This window comes from Eurypyga helias, unplaced genomic scaffold (genome assembly GCF_000690775.1).
Source record: "Eurypyga helias isolate BGI_N326 unplaced genomic scaffold, ASM69077v1 scaffold5214, whole genome shotgun sequence".
Taxonomy (NCBI): domain Eukaryota; kingdom Metazoa; phylum Chordata; class Aves; order Eurypygiformes; family Eurypygidae; genus Eurypyga; species Eurypyga helias.
The window spans coordinates 34,943-62,102 of NW_010246693.1; the positions used below are offsets into that span (position 1 = coordinate 34,943).

Genomic DNA, 27,160 nt, shown 5'->3' on the forward strand with positions numbered 1-27,160 from the left:
ACTGGCAGGAAGGAGGTAGAGAAATTAGGAGAGTAAAGCTGAGTCCAGGTAGAAGGGAGGGGTGGTGGGGGGGACTGTTTTTAACATTTAGTTTTATTTCTTGTTATCCTACTCCAACTTGATTGGTAAAATTAATTTTTACCGTTTTGTCCATAACAGTAACTGCTGGGTGATCTCTTCCTGTCCTTGCTTTGACCCACAAGCCTTTCCTTACATTCTCTCTCCCCTGTCCAGCTGGAGGAGGGCAGTGACAGAGCAGCTTTGGTGGGAACCTGGCCTCCAGCCAGGCTCAACCCACAACATCCTGCCTTTTCATGTAATTGTGCCTGGACCTCCAGGAGCAGGAGGAGTGGTGGCTGCGCTTAATTGGAATGTCAATTGGAACTTTGTATCTTCTAATGATGAAGGTGTTACTGCTGTCTTCCCCTTACTCTGTCACAAGCAGTCTTTTTCTTTTTTTCTCTTTTTTTTTTTTAATAATGCTTACTTTAACGCACATTCCTGGAGACTGTTTTGTAGTGAAAACCATTGAAAGTCAAGTTTCTAAAACTGAAAAGTAGTTATTCCATGGAAAGTGTACGTTCCCTGAAATTCAATGCAGGAAAAATAACCTGTGGAACAACTTGTGAAACAAGCCCTCAGTTACTTTGGTTTTATCTCTTAATTGTAGTATTGAAGAGCACTTGACAGAAACATTTTGAGCTTCTGCATGCAACTTTGTTCTTGCTAAATCATAGAATGGAAGGGACCTTAAATATCATCTAGCTAGTTCCAACCCCTCTGCTATTCAAATGCAATATTTCTCTTTAAACTAAAATAAAGCCTAAACCACCATCTTTTGCAGTCACACCAGCAGGCCTATCAGATGTCAGACTGACAGCCTACACACCAGTGCTGTGTCATGTAAAGAGAATAGTTAGCAGCAATAGGTGCTGTTACAAGACTCCATGAGCCTTGCTAGTATAGAAGCTCAAGTACAACCCCTTCCCCTGCCCCCAGATGCTCAATCTGACCCCTTCAGTATGTAGTACAACACCAAGAAAAGGTTCACGGAAAGAAGCACCTGCAGGAATGAATAATGAAATGACATTTTCAACCACAAGCGATTTTGCCTTAGCAATGTGCAATTTACAGCATTTTTTTAACACAAAGGTAAACTTCTTGGATGTTCAAAGTGCCCAGACAAATAATTACAACAATTTTCTGGTGTCAGAAAGGATGTCTCAAGACTTCCAAGTGTATTACATGAAATGTACATACACATAAACATATATACTCATGTCAACACTCAGGCTTTAATCTCAGCCTGCTGCATAGAAACTGCCTACGGTAATTTTTCAAGAGGATAAAGATTAGCATACTCTCACAGGATTTATCATATTTTTATTTTTGAAGTTATTAGGTTATGTAAAAAATTCAGCAAGTTCCTCATACAAAAACCTACTCAATCAAACAGTTTTCAAAACCCAACACTAATCCTTCAAAATTTGGTGTCAAGTCAGAGCAAGGAATACACAAATGTCAATGACAAACAAGCTATTTTTAGCAAGTCAGATCCCTCACGCAGCTTTTCTGCTGCTATGGCAACTTGAAATCTACATTATGCGATTTCACATTACTTCTTTCAAGATTATCCTGAGCAAAGAAACGAGAAGTCTGGGAATGCTTTACATCTTGTTGCCTTTGCATAAAAGAATCGCTATCATTAGCGGTGTCTCTAAAACCAGAAAGAAGTTGTTCGGATAAGTCACCTGAAGACCATCACGAAATGCAGTCACTGTAATGAATGCAGGATGTAAAAGCAGACAGGCAGTACTCCCGCGACAGAATATCGAAGATTAATGTCTCGCTAGACCTTGAGAAACGTCAAAGGCCAATGAAGAAAAGTTTTGGCCTTGGGTCCTTTTTCCTACTTAAAGATCCTTCACCCAACTACCTATGTGAGTGGGTGCGTCAGCGGCCATACGCAGACCCACAGCGTCAGGGGTCAAATGACAAACTGTGCAGTATGGTCCAATACCCACCAGCTTCCCCCCTAGAAGCGCGGTAAAAGAGCTTTAAAGCATTCAAAGAAGATTAACTGCCCGGTCGAAGGTAAAGATGAGCTCCCACAAAACCTCCCACTTGGTCAAAGGAAAGCAACCTGCAAACTCTTTTCCCAAAGCTTTTTACTTCCCGCCCCCCAGCGGAAGTCCCAGAACTGGTAGTGTATAAAGGTCGCTGTAACCATCAGCAACGGCTCAACATTCTTGTCCCTGCCTCAAGCCACTGTTTCGGGAGATTCAGATAAACAGACCCATAACAGCTTGAGATGATTCATTTCTTCATGCTATAATTCAAAGACTGATACTAAAAATTCAAAGATTGTGAAAGTGCAGCCTAATGTTATCATTATCCTTAGGAACAAAATACAGTGACAACAACCAAATTGTTGTGAATCTCAGAAAAGGAGGAACAAAAGACACCTGAAGAATTCTAAACCCCTGCAGCCTCAAAACAATTATTGTCATGACCACGTAACTATACCTTTGCAATCCCCAACCCATTCTGTCAGTGGGGTTTGTAGCCATCTTTCTCTGCTGTGCTGCTTTTAGTTGGGATAGAGTTAATTTTCCTCACAGTAGCTGGTGTGAGGTTGTGTTTTGGATTTGTGCTGAGAATATTGACAACATACTAATGGTTTTGGTTGTTGCTAAGCAATGTTTACAATGAGCCAAGGACTTCATCAGTTTCTCATACTGTCCCTGTGTTCCCAGCTACTTCTCTACAGTAAGCTGGGAGGGGACACAGCCAGGTCAGCTGACCCAAAGGGACATTTCAATCCCTAGAACATCATGCTCAGTACATAATTTTGGGGGAGTGGGCCAGGGGTCAGGCTCAGTATCTCACTCTGAGTCTCTCTCTGTTGCTCATTAGGGCTCTTCTGCTCTGGCTCTTAGGGGCCTGGCACTGCTGGTTCTCAGGATCTGGCTCTCGCCACTCAGGGATTGGCAGAAGGTAAGTAGTTGTATCATTTGTTTTCTTTCCCATTATTTTCATTACATATTATTAGTAGTAATATTAGTATTATTGGTATTGTTAGTATTATTGGTATCATTATTTTATTTAATTTCTTTTCAAATATTAAATTGTTCTAAACTCAAGATTTTTTTTTGTCTTTGCCTCCAATTCTTCTCCTCATCCCACTGTGGTAGGAGGGAGGTGATCGAGAGGCTGTGTGGTGCTTAGCTGCTGGCTGGGGTTACACCACAACGTTCACATTCATCACTTTGCTCTACCACTAGACACATCCTATTTCGCCTGCTGCTTCCATCTATTCCATCTTAGAACTCTGTTAAGCTTTAGGGAGAAGCTCCGTCTTTGTCGCTTCAGCCTCTACTTCCAGAACAGAAAGACAAAACTTGATCTGCAATTCTGTACCATGAAGTGGAAAGAAGCAGAACACTCCTTAAGCACAGAGACCTTCAGTACAGGCAAGGTTTTAAGCAGATGTGCTGAGCAGGCAGACATAAACAAAGGCTGCAGCATGGAAAGAGAGGCCCATCGCATTCCAGACCACAGATAAGACCATGAAAACATGCCACAGTTTCTTACAGCAGACCAGAAACCTTACTGTTCTCTTGGAACAAAGAGGGAAAACAAAGAAAATATATCAGTGCTCTAAACAGACCTTCAGAAGACAAAGGGACAATGAAAGTCTGATCATAACAAATTCAGAAGAACAGCTTTGTGCTAAAAACCATATCTATTTCACTGGTACAGAAATAACTAGTGAAATAAAATTTTGTGACACATGAGTTCTAACTGCCATTTTCTGCATTGCTCCCTCATTTTTATATACATATGAGTTATTTTACAAGTAATACACTGCACATAGTCAAATCAGGTAGTAAAGAAGGAAGCATTAGAAGACCAGACTACATCAGTATGCTGCAGTATCTTTCTAGAAATTTTGTAAATTTAATAAAAAAGAAAAATAAAGACTTACAACTTCTGAATTTCAGGCCACAAGGTATTCTGCAGCAAGTGATCCTCTGGGGGAGGTTCTAAAAGACATTTGTACAACATATTCAAATTTGGTACTATACAATCTGAAAAAGTTTGACTATCCAACGAACCTCATTTTCTATTTCTTACAACACAAGCAAATCTCATACCTGTAAGGATCAAGGGTTGAAAATAAATCTCAGGATACTGATTTGAAACGGTCTGAAATGTTTCTTCATCCTCATCTGGTTGAACAGCCATATCTCCTGTTCAAAGTAAGGACTTCATTAGCTAGAGAGAACATACTTGCTAGGAGGCAAAATATGAGCACTTCTTATACAAGTAAAAAATATCTATTGTTTTGACAGTATAACTAATTGAATTTAGGTTTCTCTGCTTCCAGATTTACAATAATATTAATATCAGAATCTAGTTATTCCAATGTATATGAAAATGATGAGGAGAGGGGAAAAAAAACCTCATCTAACCTTTGGACTAATTTCATTCCAAGATTGACCTCTCTCCATCACCACAGTCTCTTTAGAGATTCTTAAAGAGACTTTGATTTACCTGAAAGAAGCAGTCACCAGGAGTTGACCCTCTGCTTCCCCCAAGGTTAAACCTTTCCTTCGAGATTTGAAAATGTTTAAGGCAAAAGTCTCAGCTACAAGTGATGAATTCCTAAATTTACTGTAGACCCCTAAATGAAAAGCCATACTTGGAGAAGTGTATCTGCAATTTGCAAACTTCAGCAAAACTAATGAGGGCTCATGCCTTAGCTTCAGGCAAGAGTACCAGGAGTAGCTGAAATTACTCAGTTATTTTTAAGTTAAAATTCAACTCTGTCCTTCGCTTTGAAAGTATTATTTAAGAAAAAAGTCCAGAGTTGGGGAACAGCTGCTCTCAGACAGAATCTTATTTTTTGCCAAATGTACATTTCTAACACAGCAGTTTAAAAAGGCAGGTACAGAAAAAGCAGAACTGAAAGACTATCTTTTCATTCACCCTGTCCACCCTCCCCTTGAAAACTAAATTAGTAACATCTATCTAATTTGAGACCAGCATCTGACCATCGCTCACCATGAAGTTCCCTCTCTGAGTGAGCAAGAAGAGAGGTTTGTGGGGCTTTCGCCTACCTGTGCTGACAGCATCGAGTGGGCAGCGGGGCACAACGCAAGAAAATCTGACAGCTTTTCTACTCCTAGTGCTGCTTTGGGGCGTATCATGCGAAATCAATGGAAATTAGTTACTCTGTCTGTGATGATACTCTAGGAGAAGGAAGTTTTGTTCCCTCTCTCAGCAGATGGACTCATGAGAAAGCAGAAAAGAGTTTTTGCCAAAATATATTTTGGCAAGCACTTCAAGTACAACAAAGCCACTTTTCCCTCATAGAAGATTTAGGAAAATTTAGCTGTATTGCCATTAAGACCCTAGAGACAAAGCTTATTAAAATGCTTCCTCTTTTAATTCACACCTTCTGACAAAGCTTTAAGCAGAGGGGAGGAGGGGGAAAAAAAAGTCTGAGCTAATTTGTAGATTCCAGCGTAAGTTCCGTTTTACCAGAGCCTTTATTAAATATGGGAGGGTGTCCCTGCCCATGGCATAGATTTTGGGTTTGCACGAGATATTAGGGGATGTTTAGGGGAGAAACCAAAGGCAAAGAAAGAGAGGAAAGAGTCTCACTAGGGCTTTTTTTTTTTTTTAAGCACCATATTGAGGTGCTAGCAGAGAAATAAAGACTTGGCACAATTTTATTTCTAGATTGTGAACTTGCAGTCCAGCTTACAATGACAGCCCTAACAAAGAGACGTACGCTAAAACAATCCTTAAAAAAAGACATTTCCACATGAAGCACCACCTCCATTATTTCTCATTAGCCGTACCTTCAAAAATAGCTTTATTGGATAATCCCAAAGCTGGCACAGTTGCACCTTCTGGAAGATCAGATGATTGCTGAATTAAAAAAAAAAAAGACACAGATTGTCATGTAGGTTCAGATTTCAAAGGCCACAGTTTAAGGAATTCATGTAATAAAAGAGACTTTTCTAGAGAAGTGAAAGGGGGCACTTCAGAAAGTCCCAACTCATCCAGAACATACCCTGGACAAAATGAAGACAGCTTTTGTTTTCTGCAGAAACAAAAGCTTTTCTAAGGCCTCAGCTCAAGGGTTTTGCTGTAAATCGTGCATCTTCATCCCTAATTACAGGTTTTCTTCCTCAATTTTATTTATTCTAGGATATGCCTGATAATTAATCAACTGAGAGCACTACAGTTTTTAACACAATAGAACTGGGCAATAGCCTGTTCTGCGGCGAGGTAATAAAGCAGCATTTTGGCAAAGGGGACAGAGGGCGAGTGCCTGTGCCCACAACTTCAAACAGAAACGTAACACGGAGATGTGGCTGGAGTACGTGACTGTTTGGAGGAGCACAGAGAGACAAATCATCAGACAGAAAACACTTCCACAAAGGTATGGGGAAAAAGCCAAAATTTTGAAAGGGTGAGCGAGCTTGGGGCCCTTTGTGCAGAGATGAAAAAAGATGAGATTTAATAGCTGGAACACCCCTTCCTTACAGTGTCTGAGAAGTTCAGAGAAAGACTGTTTTACAGAACTGGATTAATAATTTACGTTACAGCATAAAATACTATGCTATTTATTTAAATGTTCAGAGTTTAATAAGAAAATGCTGCACACACACCCCAATGTAAGGCCTCTGAAACAAAAATGGTTCTTCATTGCAACCCAGAGTATAATATAATCTCATGAATTTGAACTGAATATAATCCTATTCAACCCTTTCTAAATATAAAGCTGGCTTTTTTGGTTTTAAAGTACTTTTGGGGGACAGGCATTTGATCTAAATTAAGAAAAAGCTTACCCACTTTAATAAAAGAAAAGCATTAATGGAAAACAATTTCAATAAAGCTATTTAAGAGTAGCTCTGTCATTAGAGCTCATAAAGCCTTCCTCTTTAAACAAAGCCCATGTGAAACACTGATATCATGAATCAAAAAAATACCACTCGGTGGAAGATCTGATAATGAAAGTCTACGTAAAAGTAAAATAATGACATCTGCCAGCTTTATAAAAGCACAGTGTTATTTGTACAACATCATTAACGTCAATGCTTACAAAGTCTTCGGGAATTAGAGCGCTAAACAGCTACTTCCTGCTATCAAAAATTAATAGATTTCTTTCCCAGATGTTTCAATTGTTAGATGAAATGGAAAGGCTAATCCATCTCTGAGAAGCTGCACGGAAAACACCGCTTTTGAGCCAGCAATGCAAAGAGCATGCAAGGTACTACACAGAGGCAACTACCCCAAACAAGGTCTGCTCTACAAAACGCAGAGAAAAACAGACTTAGGTCTTAGAGGGAATAGGGAGCAAACAAAGGACAGCAACTCCGCAGTCTTATGTTCCCACGAAGTAGGAAAACATACTTATCGGCAACTAAGAATCGGGTGTAAAGGCCAAAGGAAATAAAGCATGAGCAAGTACATGTTTACAAATATTTGTATGTAACAACCAACAACAGTGCTGAAAGCTTCAGAATATTTTCCAAGCATACAATTAAAAAACCCCAACAACACATAACCACACAACAATAATTACATCTAGACAAGACTACTACACTCTTCAATTAGGGAGAAGCACATTCTCAGACTTCATTGTTTGCTTCCAAATCACCGAGCGCGTACAGTAGTCTACTTGGTCTGAGGTACTTAAATTTACCCATACTCGTTGCAATCTTCAGACACCGGGTCTCGTTTAGTTTCAAAAACAACCTGTTCTATAAGACATCACCACAAAAATACAAGAAACAACACATACATGGAAGCAAATAGAAGGAAAAGGAAAAACAAGGTTAAGGTTTCAGATTATTAAAAGAATTTTTATGGAGTTTAGTGCAGTTTGACATTTCCTAAAGCACTGATTTTAGTCACATGAAAGAGGGTTTTCTTCACTCAGCATTGCTTTAGCACACTCACCTGTGAGCACAGCTTCTCCATTAGGATACCAGTGATGTTACTGAAATTTTCTATAAAATTCCTGGGAGCACGAAAAACTCGAAGTACTTTTTCATCTGCTCCCGATACAAACTGAAACCGGCCGATCATTGCCAGACATCGCATGTCGTATCCATGTACTTGTGGCCTTGCAATTTCATGCCAGGTTATCTACACAAACAGACACACAGTTACAACACAATTCTTAACCAGAGAAGCAGCAAGATTTTGAGTTCTAAAGAAGCACTGATACTTATTTTCCAATAAGAAAAAAAGCATTCTTTTTAGAAACAAACAAAACAAAAACAACCCCACCAAGCAAACAGTGCAATAAGCCCTTCTTACCCTTTACCAGGTCCATCTTTGCATACTTCAGCACACAGCACATGGGGGAGGGGGGGGAAACCAAACCCTAAACCAGACAGGGACGGCTGCATAAACTGTGCAATAAGCTTCTTCCAGAAAAATCAGGGTGGAAGTTTGCATGACAAATTGAAGCTGATTGTTAACCCTCATTTCTGATATTTGGGTCCAGTACAATATCACAATTGACATTTTAAGAGAGGATAAATATTTGCATTTAACACTTAGTTCTCTTTCTATACAGAAAAATGTGAATATTGAGCTGCAGTACTAACTTTTCATACATATCTAAACCATATATTGTGTCTTGTTAAAACAAACATCAGATGTTACCTGCTGTAATTTTTCAGATGCTAAACTCAGTACGATAAAGAAAGTGAGGCATTGCAAAAGCCTGTTACCCAAGTTCCTGGGCAGCACAACTAAACACCTGGTTTTCAGGGTTCAGGAGTCCTGAACACACCCCTGCAAATGGCCCATTTCTACCCCAACCCCCCACCTCACCCCAGTGACAGGATACTATAGCTCTCTCCCCCATCCCATGCAGCAACAAGCGTTGAGACGCTACATGGATTTACCCCTGGTCGAGCTAGCCAGGTGGCTGCTATGGGTCAGAGTCGGGACGGGGAGTACAGTAATTCAGTTCACATCAAACTTAGATATGAAGACTGCAATCACTCTGCTAAATCAATTAATTCAAAGGTTCCAAGGACAGCAGGAAGAGCTGTACAAGTCAGTCATACAAAGCTCAGTTCTTTCAGAAAACAGAATAACAATTTAGCAACCAGCACACAGAGTGGCACAACAGGCTGCCCAGAGAAGCTGTGGATGCCCCATCCCTGGAAGTGTTCAAGGCCAGGCTGGATGAGGCTTTGAGCAACCTGGTCTAGTGGGAGGGGTCCCTGCCCATGGCAGGGGGGGTGGAACTAGATGGTCTTTAAGGTCCCTTCCAACCCAAACCATTCTGTGATTCTATGATACTTCAGTGGGTCACAGAGAATGTGTATTAACAACTCTTTTGAATGCTGTCAACACCATGTGCTCATCCTGGACTTTGCTGCCACCTGTCAAATCCAACATATTATCTTTTCCACAGAACTGTTGTACCCTCCTGATTGGAGTTTAGGAGAAAAGACATGGAAGCAAACTGGAGATGCCCTTCCTCCAACAGGAGGCAAAGCTTAGCACTTGAGCTGGGATTGCCATCACTGCTGTGTGGCCTGGAAGGAAACTATGCCAAATTCTCTCTCAACCAAAGCTGAGTTTCTTCATGATTACCTGCAGCAGTGAGTAGCCAAGTGTTAAACAAGGGCAACAGATGGTTATTAGAATCAGCCATGTACTCCTCCTCCTGAATTAAGGCAGAGCCTGATTTTTAAGACCCTGGGAGAACACTAACTGAAGGTAACCCAGAGGTCAACTCAGGATTAAACATCAGTCATGCTATGTGATTGCTAAAACTCTGGCACTAGTATTTTTAAAGTGAAAACAGCACATACTGAATGATCAAACCAAGCATTTACAAAATCATAGCAGATCACAGCTTGGGGAAATTTAAGGTTTCAGTTACGTTCAGTTTACCATTCCAAGCTGAGGACAGACAGGCCCCTCTTTACCAAGCTCACAAAATCTTTGAAGGTCATACCTCTACCTCTGTCTCTTGTTTTCTCTTCCATGGAGCAAACAGTCTTGTAGTTTGATCAGAACCAACACTGATGATAAACTCTCCTTCTGGATCCCACTTTACATCCTCTACACTGTTAAAATGTCCTGAAATCACAACTTCTGGAGTCCATTCTTCCTATTAAAAAAGTTAAAGAAGCAAGGGCTTTTCAATTGACTGATTGGCATATTCTAACCAAAACAAAAGTATTAACATCCTTATTAAGGAAGCAAAGACAAAAAAAAAATACATTTGAAATAGCAAATTATTATAACTCAGAGTGGCTAGAGAACAAATACTCATTGATTTCTCCAATCAAAGAATCCTGTGTTATTGGTTCAGCTGCCACTTCTGAACAAAGCACATCAACTAAGGGGTTTAGTCTATTTCCAATGACTTGATGGTTCCCACAGGGAAGCAACAGGTTTTAAAACCTCGGATATTGCAACCTCCCTTCTGTGCAGGAGCAGGACTCCTACAGAATATTATATTCAGAGAACTGTTTCAATCATTAAACTGCACTGTTACAGTCTTGTACTAACAACAGAATTTACCTCAAGTGACACTGTGTAATTCTTTCAAGTACAGCTAACAAAAAAACCAACATACCTTATTAATTGCAGCCTGTTTCCAAAGGTGTAGTGCCCCATGAAAAGCATGAGCAATGATCATTGAACCATCTGGACTGAACTGGCAGTCAAAAAATCCAAGGGTATTGCCACCCACTTCACCAACACGCACCTAAATTAATGATCAGAAGTGAAATATCCATGAAAATGATCTTCCATTCATATATATTCATCCTAATCTCACGAGATGAAAATTTAGTTGTAGGCATGAGTCCACATTACACATAAAGATACATTTAAAGAATATTTTAACTGCTAAGTTAAGCACTCAAATATGGGAATTAAACATGCATGCTACTTTAATGGAGCCCCTCTTCATAAACAGGACAGCATCTTGCTCAATTCCCCTAGGGGAAAGAAAGCACGACACTAGATGAGACAAGAACCCAATCTTTCTATGTTTCAGCCCAGTCTGTTGGATGCACCAGTTTCTTCTGTTGCCTCACTATTGCTCTGTTGTACAAAATGGAAACAATGGTCCAAAGGAACAGTCGTTCCCAATTACTTCCCTCCACCCACCCTCTGCCTATATTTCCAAGATTCACTACTGTATTGCCACTTCCCTGTTTCCCCATGAATCCCTGCAATTTGCTCCACATTCCTTCTGTGGCACATTTTGGCCTCTGTTTCGTGCTTCCCTTGTGACTTTGCATGTGTGTATGCATGCATACACACATTCTTAGAAGCTTGTAAATTTAGCCACAACCGAGCATTACAACGAAGAGCAACAAATGGCACCTCTGTGATCACCTCATTATGAACCAATTTTTACTTCAAGGAGAAAGGCACAAGAACTTTTTAATGGAACAGAGGAAAACTACACACACTACTGTAATTATCTTTTTTTTTTCTCCAACAAAGAGAGGATTAGAACTTTCTTAGTGAGAGGAAAGATGATAAACAATGGTTGGCATAACCCAAACAATTTCAGCCAAACTACCACAATTTGGAAAAGCAGGTCAATTGAAAACAAAAGACATCTACCAAGGTACTACATAAATCTGGTTGAACTACTTATTTAGGATGATCCACATTAGAACAGCATTCAAAACGCTACAGTGCAATATGAGCATCTAGCTCAAATGGAAGAAAACCCTAATGACATGGCCCATGAACAAGTTACTGTGAGTAAAACCAGGCTTGTGAATTGTGTGTCAGCTGCTCTGTAGTAACTGCTTGGGTGCACATTCCCACAGGGATTAACTGAAAAAAATTAAGGAGGGTTTCTTCCTCTTCTTACCAGGAGTACCCAGCATGTGTTACTATGCAGCACCTGGCTTGCTATACCACAAATGAGCAAAAATTCCCCTTAGAAACCCCCTAATATGGTAATAAGAAAGCAAACAAGCAATAGAAATCATATTGCATCACATCATTTTTGAGCAATATAGTTTTACCTGCAACAGAGCACCAGAATATTTTTGCAAAAAAAAATGCTTTTGCCTTTCTCTCCGGAATATTTTTGCAAAAAAATGCTTTTGCCTTTCTCTCCCAGCATTTTATAGAGGTTTTGTTCCCTACAGTACACACATAATGCTGGAAAGACAACTTGAATACAGCATGGATTGTGAGAAAGACTGACACTTGCCTGTTCTAGCCAGATGCCAGATTCCTTATCAGGTTCCCAGATGACCACAGTTTTGTCCATCGACGCAGACAATATCCTCATTGGCTGTTGCAGGCTGCCATCTACAGTACAAGGAAAACGATTACCCTACAACCTGTGCGAATACCTTCTACAAGAATTTGGTCATGCTGAAATCCAAACAGGCTAAGAAGGTTCAGCATCAGAGACGTGCAATGCAGCACTTAAATGTCAGAGGTGACAGGCTCTATGCTCTTGCCAGGCATTCATTAGGAGGTACTGTATTTTCAGCCATAAACTTCCAAAGGAAATTTAAAACCTGAGAACAACCAAATCCTACTGTTTATTCACTTCCAACTGATACTGAAACAAATGTAATTAGAAGGAAAAGCTAGAGCTTCACAGAGCAACTGCATAGCAGTTCTCAGTTCTATTCCTCAAACACGTTTTTACCGAGAGATTTACAGTTTAAAACAAAATAATCTCAATGCCAGTATTCACTGGGTTTTTCTTTGCAAATGGTTAGATTCACGACACACTTCAATCGACTCTAGCACTTTGCAATACAGATAGTAGCAAGGACTGCTCTCCAGAATGCAGGGAAACACTCCAGACAACTGCCCAACTCAGCCAGAACGGGGAAGTGGGCACAGAGGGTCCCTGCAGAACCTTTCTTGAGAACAGATACTGGTGGGCATCTCATGAGGTGGTATCTTGTGTCAGCACCAGACCTCCTACCTTCCGCACTGAGAGGATCTCTCTCAGATCAGCCTGCCCCTGCCGAAACGGAAGATCTATTTTGGGGAAGCCAAGATTGGGCAGGCCACAGAATGCCAACAGCTGCACAGATGCAGAGGCAAGGATGTAAGGCACCTGGAAAACTCCATGGTCTAACAAGAGAGTTTTTCAGATTGCAGTGCAAGACTTAGATGCCTACGTTGTGCCTAAACCTTGCTTTGACAGGCAAAACCTTTTACTGGTGTTTTAAAAAAGGTTTTTAAAAATTCAAGAACAGGAAACTAAGCCGGTATTTCTAAAGCATGTCCTGTGTCTTTCACTACAGGTATGTTGACATTCTGATTGCCCTCTACTGTTCAAGTGATGTATATACACTGGCGAAGCTGTACTCTGTATTGGTAAAGTCACCTGCCATCAGTAACTACAACATCTCAGAAAAAAGGCACCTTTGCCAATACAAATACATAAGGGCATTCTGATTGTGCAAGCATGTCAAATCAAGAGTCTCCTTCCCTTATACATCAGGCAGACACAGACCAGCAAGTCAGTACTGCAAACACGGCTGTCAGAATTTAAGGATTAAAAAAGAAAAATAAAGACTAGGGCAAAACGCAAAATTAAACCGTAGGTAAGTTTTTCAATGAGCCTCCATTAATGCCTTAAAAGATACATGCTAGAGAAAGCTCATACTGCTCAAGGAATCCCTGGCATTTTATATTAATGCATGGAAAACTGGAGATTAATCTTCTGATTGTTGCCATTTGTTCCTTTCTACTCCAAGAAAAGGAAAGGAGTGCTCAAGTTAGTGCTGACCTTTGGAAGAATGGACATTTCAATTACGCGTATCGAGGTAAACTATTAGAGCTATGAATTCATACCAATTAAACTAATGTGCACTCCATGAACAAGTCAATTAAGCCAGTTCACTTATTTCATTCACTAAAGAAAACATCTATTTACTTATAAAACATTATTTGCAAAGTTTAAACATTTCCACAGTGACAAGCGAACATGCAAACGCAATACAAAGACATGTGACTGTACTCTATGTACATAACGTAACTGCTAAGTGTCCAGCATCTTCTTACCTCTGGAAAACGGTGGTTGCCAGTGAACTGCATACACCCAGTTTTCATGACCAGCCAGCACCGACTCCAAAGTAATTGCGTATTTTGTATCAGTATCTACCACAAATCAGAGAAAAGCACATTTCTTTCTAAAAGCCAAGAAAGACCAGGTCATTTCTGACATCTTCAGTGAAAGGGAAAAAAAAAAAAAAATCAACTGCTTTCATCATCTACCAATATCTCAACAGCAGCCTAGTTGACATTGAACAGCAACTTGAAAACCTGCTTGGCCACAAGCCTGGAGTACCAGACTGACACTAAGAGGTCAGCCTATTGCTTCAGAGTGGTGTCACAGAACTCCTGGAGAACTCTCAAGCAATTACGAAATAAATACTCTGACTGTGGCTCTACCCATACTCTTAAGCATATTTACATCTCCAAATGACTGTAAACACAAGCATCAAGATATTTCAGACAATGAATTAGGATTTGCTGCAAAGAGCACGAGCACTTTTTACACATAACATCATACAAACTTCCTGTTACCTAAGTTGCCTCATAACTTATCCCACAACGTCAGCATTGTAAGCCTGGGATGTTACAGTGCTCAAACAGCAAGTTAAATAACCATAAATAAACCTGCACATACTTATCTGTTCACTCCAGTATTTTTCTAAGGTTTAACAGTAGCACCACTTAATGCACTGAATTTGAAAGAGAATTAAAGGTATGTTATTAAACTGGAGGAGAACTGCACAACAGCTTATTTGTCACAGACAAATCTATCTCCTATGAACTGTGATTGGACTACGTAACAACGCACGTTGATATTAAGCACAATCTCAGTACATGACCATTTTTTTAACACATCATTAACTACACAGTCATGGCTTTAAAAGAGTAACTCCACTTTTTCTAAAAGCTGAATAAAAATAATGCAAACTGGTCTCAGATTCTTTTGATACAAGAAACAAACCAAATTAGACGGTAACCACACTGCTAGCTCCCCTGAAACCATGAACAGATACACAAGTGAAAAGCTGCACAAGAGAATTTTACAGCTGTCACCTACCTTTGACAGTAAAAACATTTTCTGTCAGTTTTATGGAATCATCTTCAGGCTCTGGAAGTTGCTCTGATTTTGTACACAATTTCCAAATTCTTATCAAACAATCCTGAGCACAGCTTGCTAAGAAAAGGTCTTCACCTAATTGGTTTAAAATAAAAAATAAAATTTAAAAAAATTAAAACCATGTTTTCATTTCTTTTTCACAGCAACCACTGCCATGACTAAGTTATGATCTTTCCAAGCATGTATTACAGCATTATCCTAATTTTTCCTATTGTACATGGCATCATAAACTGCTGTTTTCTTTCAACATCAACTCACTCTCCCATTTCAAACTCTCTGCTAACTTATAATACACTGACTACGGACATTTCCCGGCTTGGAAGACACGGTAAATACTGCACCTATACTTCCCTACCACTTATGGCCTTCACCTTTGAAATTCTGACAGCCTCAATACTTTTCAAAAACGCCTTTCCTCCTTTTCTTTCTCCAGGACTGTAGCATCCTCTAATTCCTTCTATTTAATTTTTACCATTGCAAGAATTATTTGATTAGTTAACATCTGATTAGGTTCTCCTCTTAATCTCCGAGTCATTAAAAAAAAAAAAAGGGGGGGGGGGAAGGAGAGGGAAGGGGGGAGAAGAAAAGTACTACTTCCTCCTACTTTCACCCATTTAAGAAAGCAGCAACTCTTCCTCACTCAGATACAGACATTTGCATATGGAAAAGGACAAGTTGCTAAAACTCCTAGTGGTTTGCATTTAGGTACCAGCCAGGTAAACGTACTTGAATGAAGCAAGACAAAACAAGAGAAATGAGAGACGTGTTCTGTATCAATCCTACTGTAGCCATCATTTTGATAACTAAAATATAACTGTAGTATAGGCACAACAATTCTTGTGTTTTAAGAGGACAAAGTTCTATGTTGATTTTTAACATTTGTACCACAATCTCAGGAAACAAAAAAAAACCCAAGAGAATCCCAACCGCAAGAGCTTAGGCACCACCATGCATCACAGCCATCTGTTGGAAGGGTAACGCAACAGTACGGTCATTAAACCAATGTTCTACTGGGTTCATCTTTCATACTGACCACAGACTGCCCATTCAACGCCTCTTATCCAGTTTTCATGTCCAGGGAGTATTAATGTTTTCTGAAACTGAATAAAAACTCCTGTTACATCACAGAAATGCACTTAACTACCACACATGTATTGGCAATTAGCTTTGGATTTTCAAAGTCATATTTACAACATCTATTATTTGAAACTGGAAAAATAAGCAGCTACTACAGATTGTAATTTACTGATAGATTCTAAATAAGCCTCTTTGGTTTCGCCACCATTAAGTAAACATGTCGCGTTCTAGCACTTCCCATTATAGAAGCAGGAAAGAACGAAAATTTAAGGTGCTCAACTTCAAGAGGCTACAGTCTCCCTATGGCACAGATGAATTTATTTTAAAGTTTATCAGGCTTACAGTGGTAAACAAAGAATCATGTAATGTAGGCATGGCATGGTAAACAGTTTCTGCTACATGCAAGAGATGTATGCAACTGCAGACAATGTGAGAAATGAATACGGGTAAAATCAAGTGTAAGAAGAAGAAGATTTTGAAAATATTTCAGTAATTAAATTGTAATATAATACTACTACTAAGTGTTATTTGTGGAGCTAGAAACGTTCCCTATGTTTCTCAAGTTTACAACTAAGTTTCTAAGAAAGGTATACATCAAGAACTGTTATCTGCTGACGGAAAACTCTGCACGAACCCAGGCTGAAGAATGCAAAAATGCAAACACTGTCTGGGCTCCCTTTTACAAACTATCATTTCTGGAATATCTTCATTTATAACATATAGAATATTACCATTTTATTTTGATTCAATTAAGGTACAAGTGTTCACTGCTTAGCATTTATACCATTTGTTTTTCTCTGCCCAGAAAAAGCCCCACTTCCATGACATTTTTTGATTGCAAGTTGACTTAAAATGTCTGAAATAACCATTACAGTTGGAACGTTAGTGTAGCTTAGTGTGAACAACTATCACATTATTTCGGGCACTATATTCTGCTAAATCTCTTACCTAGGCCTAAGAGTTCGGAATAAATGATACTCCTTCTCTGGTCCAACATTCACGATATTCACCAAAATCACCTTCCCATCAAGCAACATTACTCAGCTTCAACTTGTTCTACACCTGCAGCCTTGATGTTACAGAATAATCTGTATGAGACACACGACTAGAAACCATCTTAACAGCAACTTCCATATCAGACCCTCTGAATCTTAAGAATGTGTTCTCACAGCCACCTAAGCCTCTGTTGGCTGGTCACTTATGCACCCACTGGCACTTCTGGATGTGGCATTCCAGAAAGGCGTCTACGTTAAACACACAACTGGTTATGTGTAAATAAAAGCAGGAACAGCCCAGGAAGCAAAAGCAAACAGCAACCTAAACGCTACGTGATTCTGGCAATATATTAACAACAAAAAATTAACTATTATCTGAAATAGTAATCACTAAAAGCACCTATTTATTCATTTGTTTATATATCTTTCACATAATGCTCTGTAGTTCACATTCACCAAGGTTAATTGGAAAATTTACTCCCAAGGGAAAGATGGGTTCAGGCTGAACTGTTGCTAACATTTTGTCTTTTATAGTTCCTTTTATATTAAACACTGTGCATATCTCCTGACACTTGACTTTAATGTTAATCTGAACACACATCTAAGCATTTTCCTATTTTTAATTTCAATGTGTTGGTTTGTTAGGGGTTTTTTGTTAGTTTGCTTTTAGATTACCCTGAATGTCTCGCATCCAAGAGAACTATTAGGAAAAACAGACACTGATTTTCTCGTAAAGAATAAGCCTAATACTTTGAGGTTATTAATACCACCCTAGGTTTCCAAGTAATTTCCCAAATAGGCTTTTAGTCACCACTGAGCCTTAAGTCAAACAGTTTAGTTCTTCTGTGCTATAAAACAAGCATTCGCTCAAAATTTTCAAGATATTGTTTCCCAGAAAAGTAATTGTCCACTGAAACTGGGCAAGGAATAGTGTTGCTGTTCTGCCTTCTGCTTGGGGGTTTTTGTATTGGTTTTGCCATTCTCTTTGAAGTCCACGTCTCCTGGTACCACCCATTCAGTTTGTTCAGATGTATTCTGTTCTAAAACTCCATCAATTCAAAGCTTCCTGCAGATGCACATGGTCATTATTTTTAAATGATTCAGTGAAAGTTTTTATTGTTGCCCAGGTTACACTTACAAGTACTGTGATCTGCCATTCTTCTCATTTTTACAGATTTACATCCTCCTCTATTTCAGTTTGTCCCTTGGTCCTCACTGGATGCATAAGAAGTTTCAGTACCAATAGTTAAATGTAACAAAAGCTCATGGTCCAATCCACCTACTTCACAGGCTTTCCCAGGCCCCCTAATTAATCTCTGCTGTGTAGCAGCAATCCGGTCTCATCTCTTTTAGACTAAGAATAAAGCTGTTCTGTAGGTAGCAGAACTAATGAAGGCAGCGTTTTTGTGGATGTGCCCAAAACACTCTGCATGACTAACTCTGCCTGCATTTCGGGTATGTGTCCTTCAGGACCATGCTGGTAGTACTGTTTGGCAAATCTGGCAACAGAGGTCCAAGTCTCCTCAGTTTTTCTCCACCAGACACCAGATGTGATATCCCTCCTCTACCCAGCTGTTAATCTCACAACATCAGAAAGAGCCTGAATTATCTTTGAGTCTCTCATTCTATTTTTCAAGTTGGCCAAATTATTTGGGGGAACAGTCAAACATGCAGAACAAACATCTTTTCACAGAAACCAAGCTCAACATACAAATATTTTGCTGTAAAGCTCTATTTTGATGCTCTGGTTTACTTACTTCCCCTCCATAGGTCTGTACTATCTCAATCAGGAAGACACAATGGTTTCAGGAAGACTTTTTTCCTGCATACTTTTATAAAGCAACACCCTCTTTCAAGAACTCATAAAAGCAAAGAGCTCATTTTCCCTCTACTACTTATGGGTAAAGAATCTTAAAGAATTTGAAGTCTGCCCACTCAGTGTCAAAAACCAAGCAGTTTCTATGAATAAATATATTTCAACTGTAAAATTACTGAATTTACCAAAAGGCAGTGTGAATCAGCTAACTGAAGATGCCTCATCCTCCCTCAGAGTGTAATAGTGCCCTCCAAGTTTCATTAGAATATTCCATTAAGACTTGCATTCTACCTTTGGCTTCCTACAATCTTTTTTAGGATGTCAACTAAAGGAAGAGGTTTCCAAGAGCCACAATTAACAGGGCAGAGGGAATACTAGTACGAAAATGATGCAGAAGTTTAGATTCTTAGCACTCTTCTACATGAACATGAAGTTCTAGTAAAAAAAATGGCAGGATGACATTAACGCTTCCTACAAATACCTTAAAAAGATGTCAGCAGGTCTGAGAGAACCTGAATAAAGATGAGACCCTCCCTTCAGCAGCTCAGAAGGAATTTATGTCAGAAGGCTTGCAAGGATGTTTTCATTCTGTTAATAGCTGTAATGCACTACACAGCCACTTTTACTCTATGTGGAATCAAATTTGGGTTCTTCTCTTTGAAGTCTGCACAGTCTACTTGGTTAAAAGAGATGTTCTGGAAAGTTAATATACGTGCCAACCAGAAGTCCCCCACCATTTAAAAAAAGAGAAAGAGTACCCGCCATCTCTGCCGCAACAGCTGGTGAAAATACTTCCTAAAATTGAAGGTGTGAAAAATAACACATGTAAAATGAGAGAAAACGCTTCACCCCTTGTATGAATAGTTTCCTACCTCCAAAAAAAGACAGCACCCTAAACTTCCTTCAAAGCTGAAGATGGAGCTTGTTTATTCCAGTTTCCTTCCTTTATCCTCCACAGACTGACTGCATTTAAAATTGGCTAAGAAAGTTAAAAGCTTGGTCAACAGCTGACAGTGTTATGTATCTTGGAACACTCTGGCAGCCAAAGTGCGTATTATTTGTTAATCTGAACCACACAAGAAAACAAGTTCCAGATTTTGAATGAGGAAAATCTACTGCACAGCCCCAAGATCTGCCTTTAGCACACTGAGAATCATGAGTGATATTCTGCCATAGCTAATACCCAGAGAATGTCATTAAACTGATTTAACTCTTTCCTACTTTCTGGTCAAGAAATCACTGAACACAGCAGATAAAGGATGACGACAACAACAACAAAAAAAAAGCGCTATTGTATATGGCAGCACAAACAGGCAAAATTATCTACAAAGTAGATTTTATCACTCAAAAAGCCAAAAAAAAAACTTAGCTATTCTTTAACCTCTATGGGGACTGCGTCTGAACAAATTCGTAAGTCAGCGGTTCCGACATCTGTCAGTATCACTGAGGGTTTCTGAATGGTAGGTTCATTGGTGCACTGGGGGCAGTGTTCATGGTTTGAGGGTGGTTTTTTGGGGTGGGTTTTCTTTGGTTTGTTTTTTTGTTTTGTTTTTAAAGGGAGTGATGAAGAAGTGACACTGACTTCTGTTTTGGAAATCAGTCATTCAACACATGCTTTAGAGTCTAACAGAACTGCTGAACAGATGCAAGAAGACAGAATCCTTCTAGCGCTCCAAAGGAACATTTATCTGTATGAAAAACTAAAGACTGCCAGCTTCCGAATAACACATGAAAAATGTGATCAGATACCCTTTCAGATACTTCTTTTAACATCCACAAGCATTCAGCACAAAGGGCATACTTTTCAACAAACAATTCCACAGACAGGAATCATATCAGTTTTATTATACGAATTCACGGACTGAAAGTCAGGTCATTTCCATATGAACCACTCAATGCATGGACACTCAAAAAGGACAGGTATTTTATATCAGTGAGAATAGAAACACAGGCTATCTTCACACAGGGAAAAAATAAGAAAAACTAACACTTATGCACTCAATACAACTTAAACATTCTGTACGTGCATTTCATCCTTACCTAGAAAAAAGGATGAACTATTTGAACTGAGGTAACCGTTTGTGATAGCTATCTAGAGACAGAGAGCAGTTACTGAAGAACCTCAAAAGAATTCAGCACCACATACGAAAAGAAAAGAAGCAAAGCTGAGTAACGGTCTGAGGAAGAGACAAAAAACGTAGTTACCTGACCATTCTGCTGTACAAACAAACTTATTTTGCAGTCGTCACCACCACAAGCCAGTATTGGTACTAGATAGGGGGGGAAAAAAAAAAAAGTCCTCATTACTCAAGTTACAAGACCTAATACTCTAGGATATGAAATTATAGGAATAATCTAAAAATCAATATGAAATCAATACCTATATTAATACAGACAAGCAAGCAGGATACCACTTTCCTATGTTTTCTAAATTAGACACCTAATACTATTTGAAATAAACTAGTAGCTTGAGCACAAAACTCAGAAGTTATTTTGGCACGTAAACAGTATCTACAAATACTTAAGATGCTAAAGGATAGTTTCCTTCAAGCTCACAGATCTGTAGAAAGTTCAAGTATTAGATTTTTAATTCCATTTATTTTCTTGATATCAACAAGCATTTGCTCTAAATACAAAAGGAGTAAGCAGCAAACCAAAATGACTCAGAACTAGCATAGCTCAAGTTCCCAAATCAACTGAAGTAAGTACACAGATGGAGTTAGTGTAATTATGATACAGTAAAACACAGCCAGACCAAAAAAAGGAAGAGAGACCACCACTCACTGTACACAAGGAAATGAAAGCAATTCACATTATTACACACCTACTCAAGTCTTGAGTGGTAGCTTACTTCTACCAGTTAACTAGAAAGTGGGCAAAAAACCTAAGAGTATTGAATCAAACCAGTCAAGGTTATGTCTAAGGGGAAAACAAGAGAAGTTAGGCAGTGTACTAGTTCATCTCTCCCACAGAAGATGATGGGGAAAAATAGGTAACCTATACTCCACTCTTTTTGGTCATAACGATGAAGCAGTACTGCTAGGGACTGAAACAGTAAAAAGGAAATGAATTAGCTTATTTCTTCATAATGTTCTAATTATCAGGGCTAGGCATTTACATTTCTCAAGTCTGGATAGAAGACAAAATACTAAGTTTCACTAAAATCAACTACATATTAAAAAACCTAAATGCCATCCCTCTGTAGAGATAAAGTTATCTTTACTATGGATAGACCAAAAATTGACTTCAAAACTCATAAAAAAGTTTATGCTCTATGTCAATTTCCTCTTTCTGCCTGTACCAAACCTGTGCCAAGTAACCTGCAGTTCCACTCGCACTTGTGTCACACTTCACATTCTTACACCTCCACCCCTGGCTTCTTCTCAACTGCTCGGAGAAATTAAGGATGCCCCATCCCTGGAAGTGTTCAAGGCCAGGCTGGATGAGGCTTTGAGCAACCTGGACTAGTGGAAGGTGTCCCTGCCCATGGCAGGGGGGTTGGAACTAGATGGTCTTTACGGTCCCTTCCAACCCTAACCATTCTGTGATCCTCTCCAACCTCTAAGTCACGCTTCACCTCCATCTCTTCCTTGCTTTTCACAGGGCCAAAAAAAAAAAAGAGACTACTCTGGACTGGAGGAAATGAGCAGTTTTGAAGACAAGCTGGTCTCAGGTCCACATAAATTGGGCAAGACTGAGGTTTTCTTCCACGAAATACAATACAATGCACGTTCTTGGACCTGGTATCATCCCTTCAAGATAAGTAAATTTTATGGGCCATTACAGTAATTACATACTTAGACAATGGAATAAAAGTTTGACTAATAAAAACAAGACTACAATTATGATCTAGATGCTGTATCAGACAAATGCAAACATTCTCACTCAAAAAGTTCAGTCAAGAAATATAGAATTGGCAAGAGCAGATTTGTATGTCATTTTTCACATAAATGCTCTAGACTATCAGAATATTTCAATCTGATCCAAAAAGTCCTGCAAAGGAAAATGAAAAATGAGTTGGAAACTGTAGTCCAATTGCACTGGGGACAGCGTGACTGGCAAAGCTTTATCAAGTTTGCTCACCCTTTTTCACCTGTCGCAGTTCAGTTCTGAGGAGACAATTCTTATTAGTCAGAGGCTAAACTACAGCACCACAGTTATCCAGGTGGTGGGAAGAATCACAGTCTATGACAGAAGGGCTGATCAAGATCTGTAAAATTGGAAATCCTATTCCCAGCATTTTAGAAGCAGAGTTTCTGCAGACACGGCAAGGCAAAAAGCAACCAAGCAAACCAAACAGTATGAAGCTCTTCTTCAGGACTCAGAGAAGAACTGTAAAGAAACTCCTTAACCAAGAGACTGCCAGCGAAGGGGTCAAGCTATACTGCAGCTGCAAATGACTGTTCAGGTTTTTATGAGCAGTCTATTGGCCTTCCCCATCTGACTTCTTCACAAAAACAGTTCTTAACTTTTTCTTTTAATCATTTATTTTCAATGACAATCAAACAGAATACAAGGCATCATGAACTTCAATGTCTTTTGAAAGTTAAAGCATCCATTACATGTGAATCCATTTTCAACTCCTGCTTTAAATTTCTTTGCTTGGTGAGATTAGAGGTTACTGTAAATGCTTCCAGTTCAGGAGAGTAGTTTACGACTTCCAGAAAAGTAATTCTGTGTTTAATTCCTGACTTAAAAACCACAGACTGTACTCAAGAGACAAGCTTCTTTAAATCTTAACACAGCTGCCAACACAGCCTTCAAAAAGACTTCAGAGCAACTCCTAAACTTAGCATCGATCATTTTTCCCCCAAGCTCATTAAAAATTCCAAATTGCCATTGCAGATTAATGTTTCTGATGAAATGATCAGCTACTTGATTTAGATTTCAGCATTAACATACTCCTCTGAATAAAACCAGCTCAGTTGTATGGACTACTATGCCAGGTATAGGGAGAAATCACAGAATATGGCTACAGTATAGTAAAAGCCCTTTTATAAATTTCTAGGAGAAACACTTCTAACCTTCCGTTTATGGTTTCCTGACAATTTCAGCAGCACAGATCATTCATACTGGAACTGGCATTAAAAACATAATTTTATAGGATTTTTATTTAAATTTCTGTGCAAACCCTACACAAGTAATTTCTCATCTGAAAATAATTTCAGCTTTTCAGGAAAGTAAAGTACACTTTCTCAGGTTATGAGCACCGTGCTGTTTTGGATAACTAATTTGAACTGGGATGGGAAGAGGCCATAATAAAGGATTGTCCTGCTCTGAATGCAACTTTAGACAACACTGCCTTCTGAGGACTCAGCAAGCATTCAATTTTGCTGTGGAAATCTCCCTATTCCACCATTTAAAGAAGTTTCAAGCACTCCATGCAACTTCGGTTTCAAAAGCATTTAGTTTTAAGAATTAATATAATAATACTCATCTAAGGTTTTTACAAAATGAAAGGTCACTTCTTTTACATACAACACAATTTTAACACTAAACAGATGTGCTACTGTAGGGTATTACAGTGAGATTTCCTTACCTGTACAGTAGCATAAATGAAGAAATAATCTATTGTTTTGCAATATGAACTTTATACTCACTAAACTGGCACCACAGACACTTCATTTCTAACAAAAATTCACACTGGAGGTAATGATTTTAATTCACCCTCAAGCCTTTTAACCTCATCCCAACAACCACCTGTTAGTATTATTTACAGGAAAAGTAGAGAGAGAGGTTTGAAGTTCTGTAGCGGTGCGGATGCCACTTTTGTTATCAGACACACCCTGGAATCGGACATTAGCATTTCCAAATGAGACAACACATCTTGACAGAGCTTTCATACCTCCCAGAATTATCACAAGCTAAGGAATAAAACAAGCTTCTGAATAAATGCTCTGGAGGCATACAATCAAACAACACGTCAGTGTGGAACACATGCAGCAAACAGTTGAAAACTCTAGATATAATAATAAGATTTAGTACGTTCCCTCTCAGGAGCCTAGTACTCCTCCATCCCAGTGAAAGGCTCTAACGATCCTTAAACACTAACCTAGTTCAACATATGTATCTGGTTTGAAGTTACATTTAGTTTTAAAAAAATCCCAAACCTTCTACAGATTCGCAACAGCAGAATGTGTCCGTGGCAGGCTACAAAATCTGAATATATGCTGACAGAAAACTATATAAACCATAGTGAACAATCAGGCTAAACGTGTTCAGCGTTCCAAGTTTTTCACATTTAAGACTGAACAGGTGATAAACACTGCTCACTAATCCACAAGTTTTGACGCAGGCCTGCAGATTCTTTTGCTGAATCTTGCCCTTCAGTCCAAACAAGAAGGACAAACACACGCAGCAGCACCACAAGGAGTGGGCGAAACTAGCAGCATCATCCTGTCCCATTCACTTCCAGCCCTGTTACTCCCTTTTTAAACTCTCTGTCTCAAGAGTTCAACTAAAGAACTCCCTCTGAGCATCATTTTGAAGACTATTTAATCAGCCAATATTTTTCTAATTGCTAAGAAGAATTTAGTGAAAATCTTTAGATAGAAGCAGCAGCTTAGGATGATTCTGTAGAAAACAAAAAATATGGCACAAGGGTCTGGAGTCAGTCAAATTAAAATCTATTTGGGGGATTTCTTAAGATTTTACGTTTCCTGCATTGATATGCAAGATGTGCTGCTGTACTTACCATTGCTGCCAGGCAAGAAGGATAAGCAGACATCCATAACAAATCCATTTCCAAACTGCAGAATTTCAATGCATTTAGCTGGAAAGCAAGAACAGTGTTTATCTCATTCTAAGTATTACACTTACACTGTCATTTCCTACTACATTATGTAGTTAAAATTTCCCATTCAACTTTATTTTAAGGAGCTAAAAAACTTCTAATTTTTTTTCAGAAGCCTAACTAATAACATTATCTTCTGTGGGGCCAGAGAAATTCATCCAGAGTTAACTGAGTTAGATGATAAGTCACTATTCTCCACCAAGTATTACAGTTGCACAGCTTCACTGTGGTAACACATCAGAAGCAACAAATACTGTAAATTATATCCTGTGGCAACAGCATTCACTACACGGTAAGCTAAAACTGTATCCATTTGCTACAGGAGCAGATAGAGATGAGCAAAAACCTGAAAACACCGCTGAGATCCTAGAAGGGGTTAAACTGGTAAGACATCAAGATCAGAGTGACCAACAACATAGCAGAAAAACCTCTCTACAGACACAGAATCGGTCCTTCCGTCACTGGAACCCACAACAACAAGACAAAAAGGGAAGGACAGGACTTTGGGAGCCTGAGGAATGCCTTCCAGAACATGCAGCTGAAGATTGGCAACTCCCACCTGTTTCTCTCATTTAGGCAGGGCAACGTGCAATCCTCAGGTACACCAGATAAGGAAGAAAATAGCCAGAGAGATGCAGTCAGTACAACTCAGCTCGCCAAAAACACTTTACATCTAGATTATCCACCCTATTCTCCCACGTGACCATGCAAAGGCCCAGTTCACCATTAAGGTCAAGATCCTATTATCCCAAACTTCACTGGACTCAAGTCAGTATGTGACTAGTTTAACCTCACCTTAATAGTGCCAGCATTAAGCATTTTACTAAGTAATTTCACTTCACACCCACATACAGCTAGTCTGCTGCTCCCACATTACAGGGCAAAATGATGTACTTCAATGGACAAGCATTCATCATTTTTATTAAGCCAGTGTGGTGTCCCTAATGTTAAAAGAGAGTTACCTTCTGTGCCATGCCGAGACCAGATTCTCACAGTGGAGTCAGAAGCTGCAGAAGCTATTAGCAGATTTAAATCAGGTTCATCTGACTGGTAGATAGCATCCACAGCACAAACAGCTTCAGTGTGGCCCTTCAGAGGAACGCTTTTCACGAGCTGAACACATCAGAAAGTTTTACAAAGTTTTAAATTCCAGTAACTTATCTGACATAATTTTTAAAGCCATTTTAAGAAATAAAATAATTTAATACTGAAAACAAGTTGTATACCTGCAATGGCAGAGCGCCTGCCAAGCTATGCTTTAGCTATAAATATTCCAGGAAAACCCAGAGAAGGGATACAGCAGG

At 39.2% G+C, this 27,160-nt stretch overlaps 1 protein-coding gene across 1 annotated transcript in view; it reads right to left on the minus strand.

The window, feature by feature from the left end:
* ELP2 (elongator acetyltransferase complex subunit 2) overlaps window positions 1–27,160 on the minus strand; it is a gene marked incomplete at its 5' end in the record, with an annotated part of 35,311 nt that overhangs the window by 6,533 nt on the left and 1,618 nt on the right. The window contains 13 exons of the mRNA XM_010150477.1: window positions 3,989–4,046; window positions 4,158–4,253; window positions 5,871–5,940; window positions 7,981–8,169; window positions 10,013–10,162; window positions 10,634–10,765; window positions 12,242–12,342; window positions 14,065–14,160; window positions 15,116–15,250; window positions 16,209–16,275; window positions 21,269–21,333; window positions 25,758–25,835; window positions 26,819–26,969. Coding sequence (XP_010148779.1) covers window positions 3,989–4,046; window positions 4,158–4,253; window positions 5,871–5,940; window positions 7,981–8,169; window positions 10,013–10,162; window positions 10,634–10,765; window positions 12,242–12,342; window positions 14,065–14,160; window positions 15,116–15,250; window positions 16,209–16,275; window positions 21,269–21,333; window positions 25,758–25,835; window positions 26,819–26,969 — 1,388 coding nt within the window. The remainder of the gene's footprint in view (window positions 1–3,988; window positions 4,047–4,157; window positions 4,254–5,870; window positions 5,941–7,980; window positions 8,170–10,012; window positions 10,163–10,633; window positions 10,766–12,241; window positions 12,343–14,064; window positions 14,161–15,115; window positions 15,251–16,208; window positions 16,276–21,268; window positions 21,334–25,757; window positions 25,836–26,818; window positions 26,970–27,160) is intronic.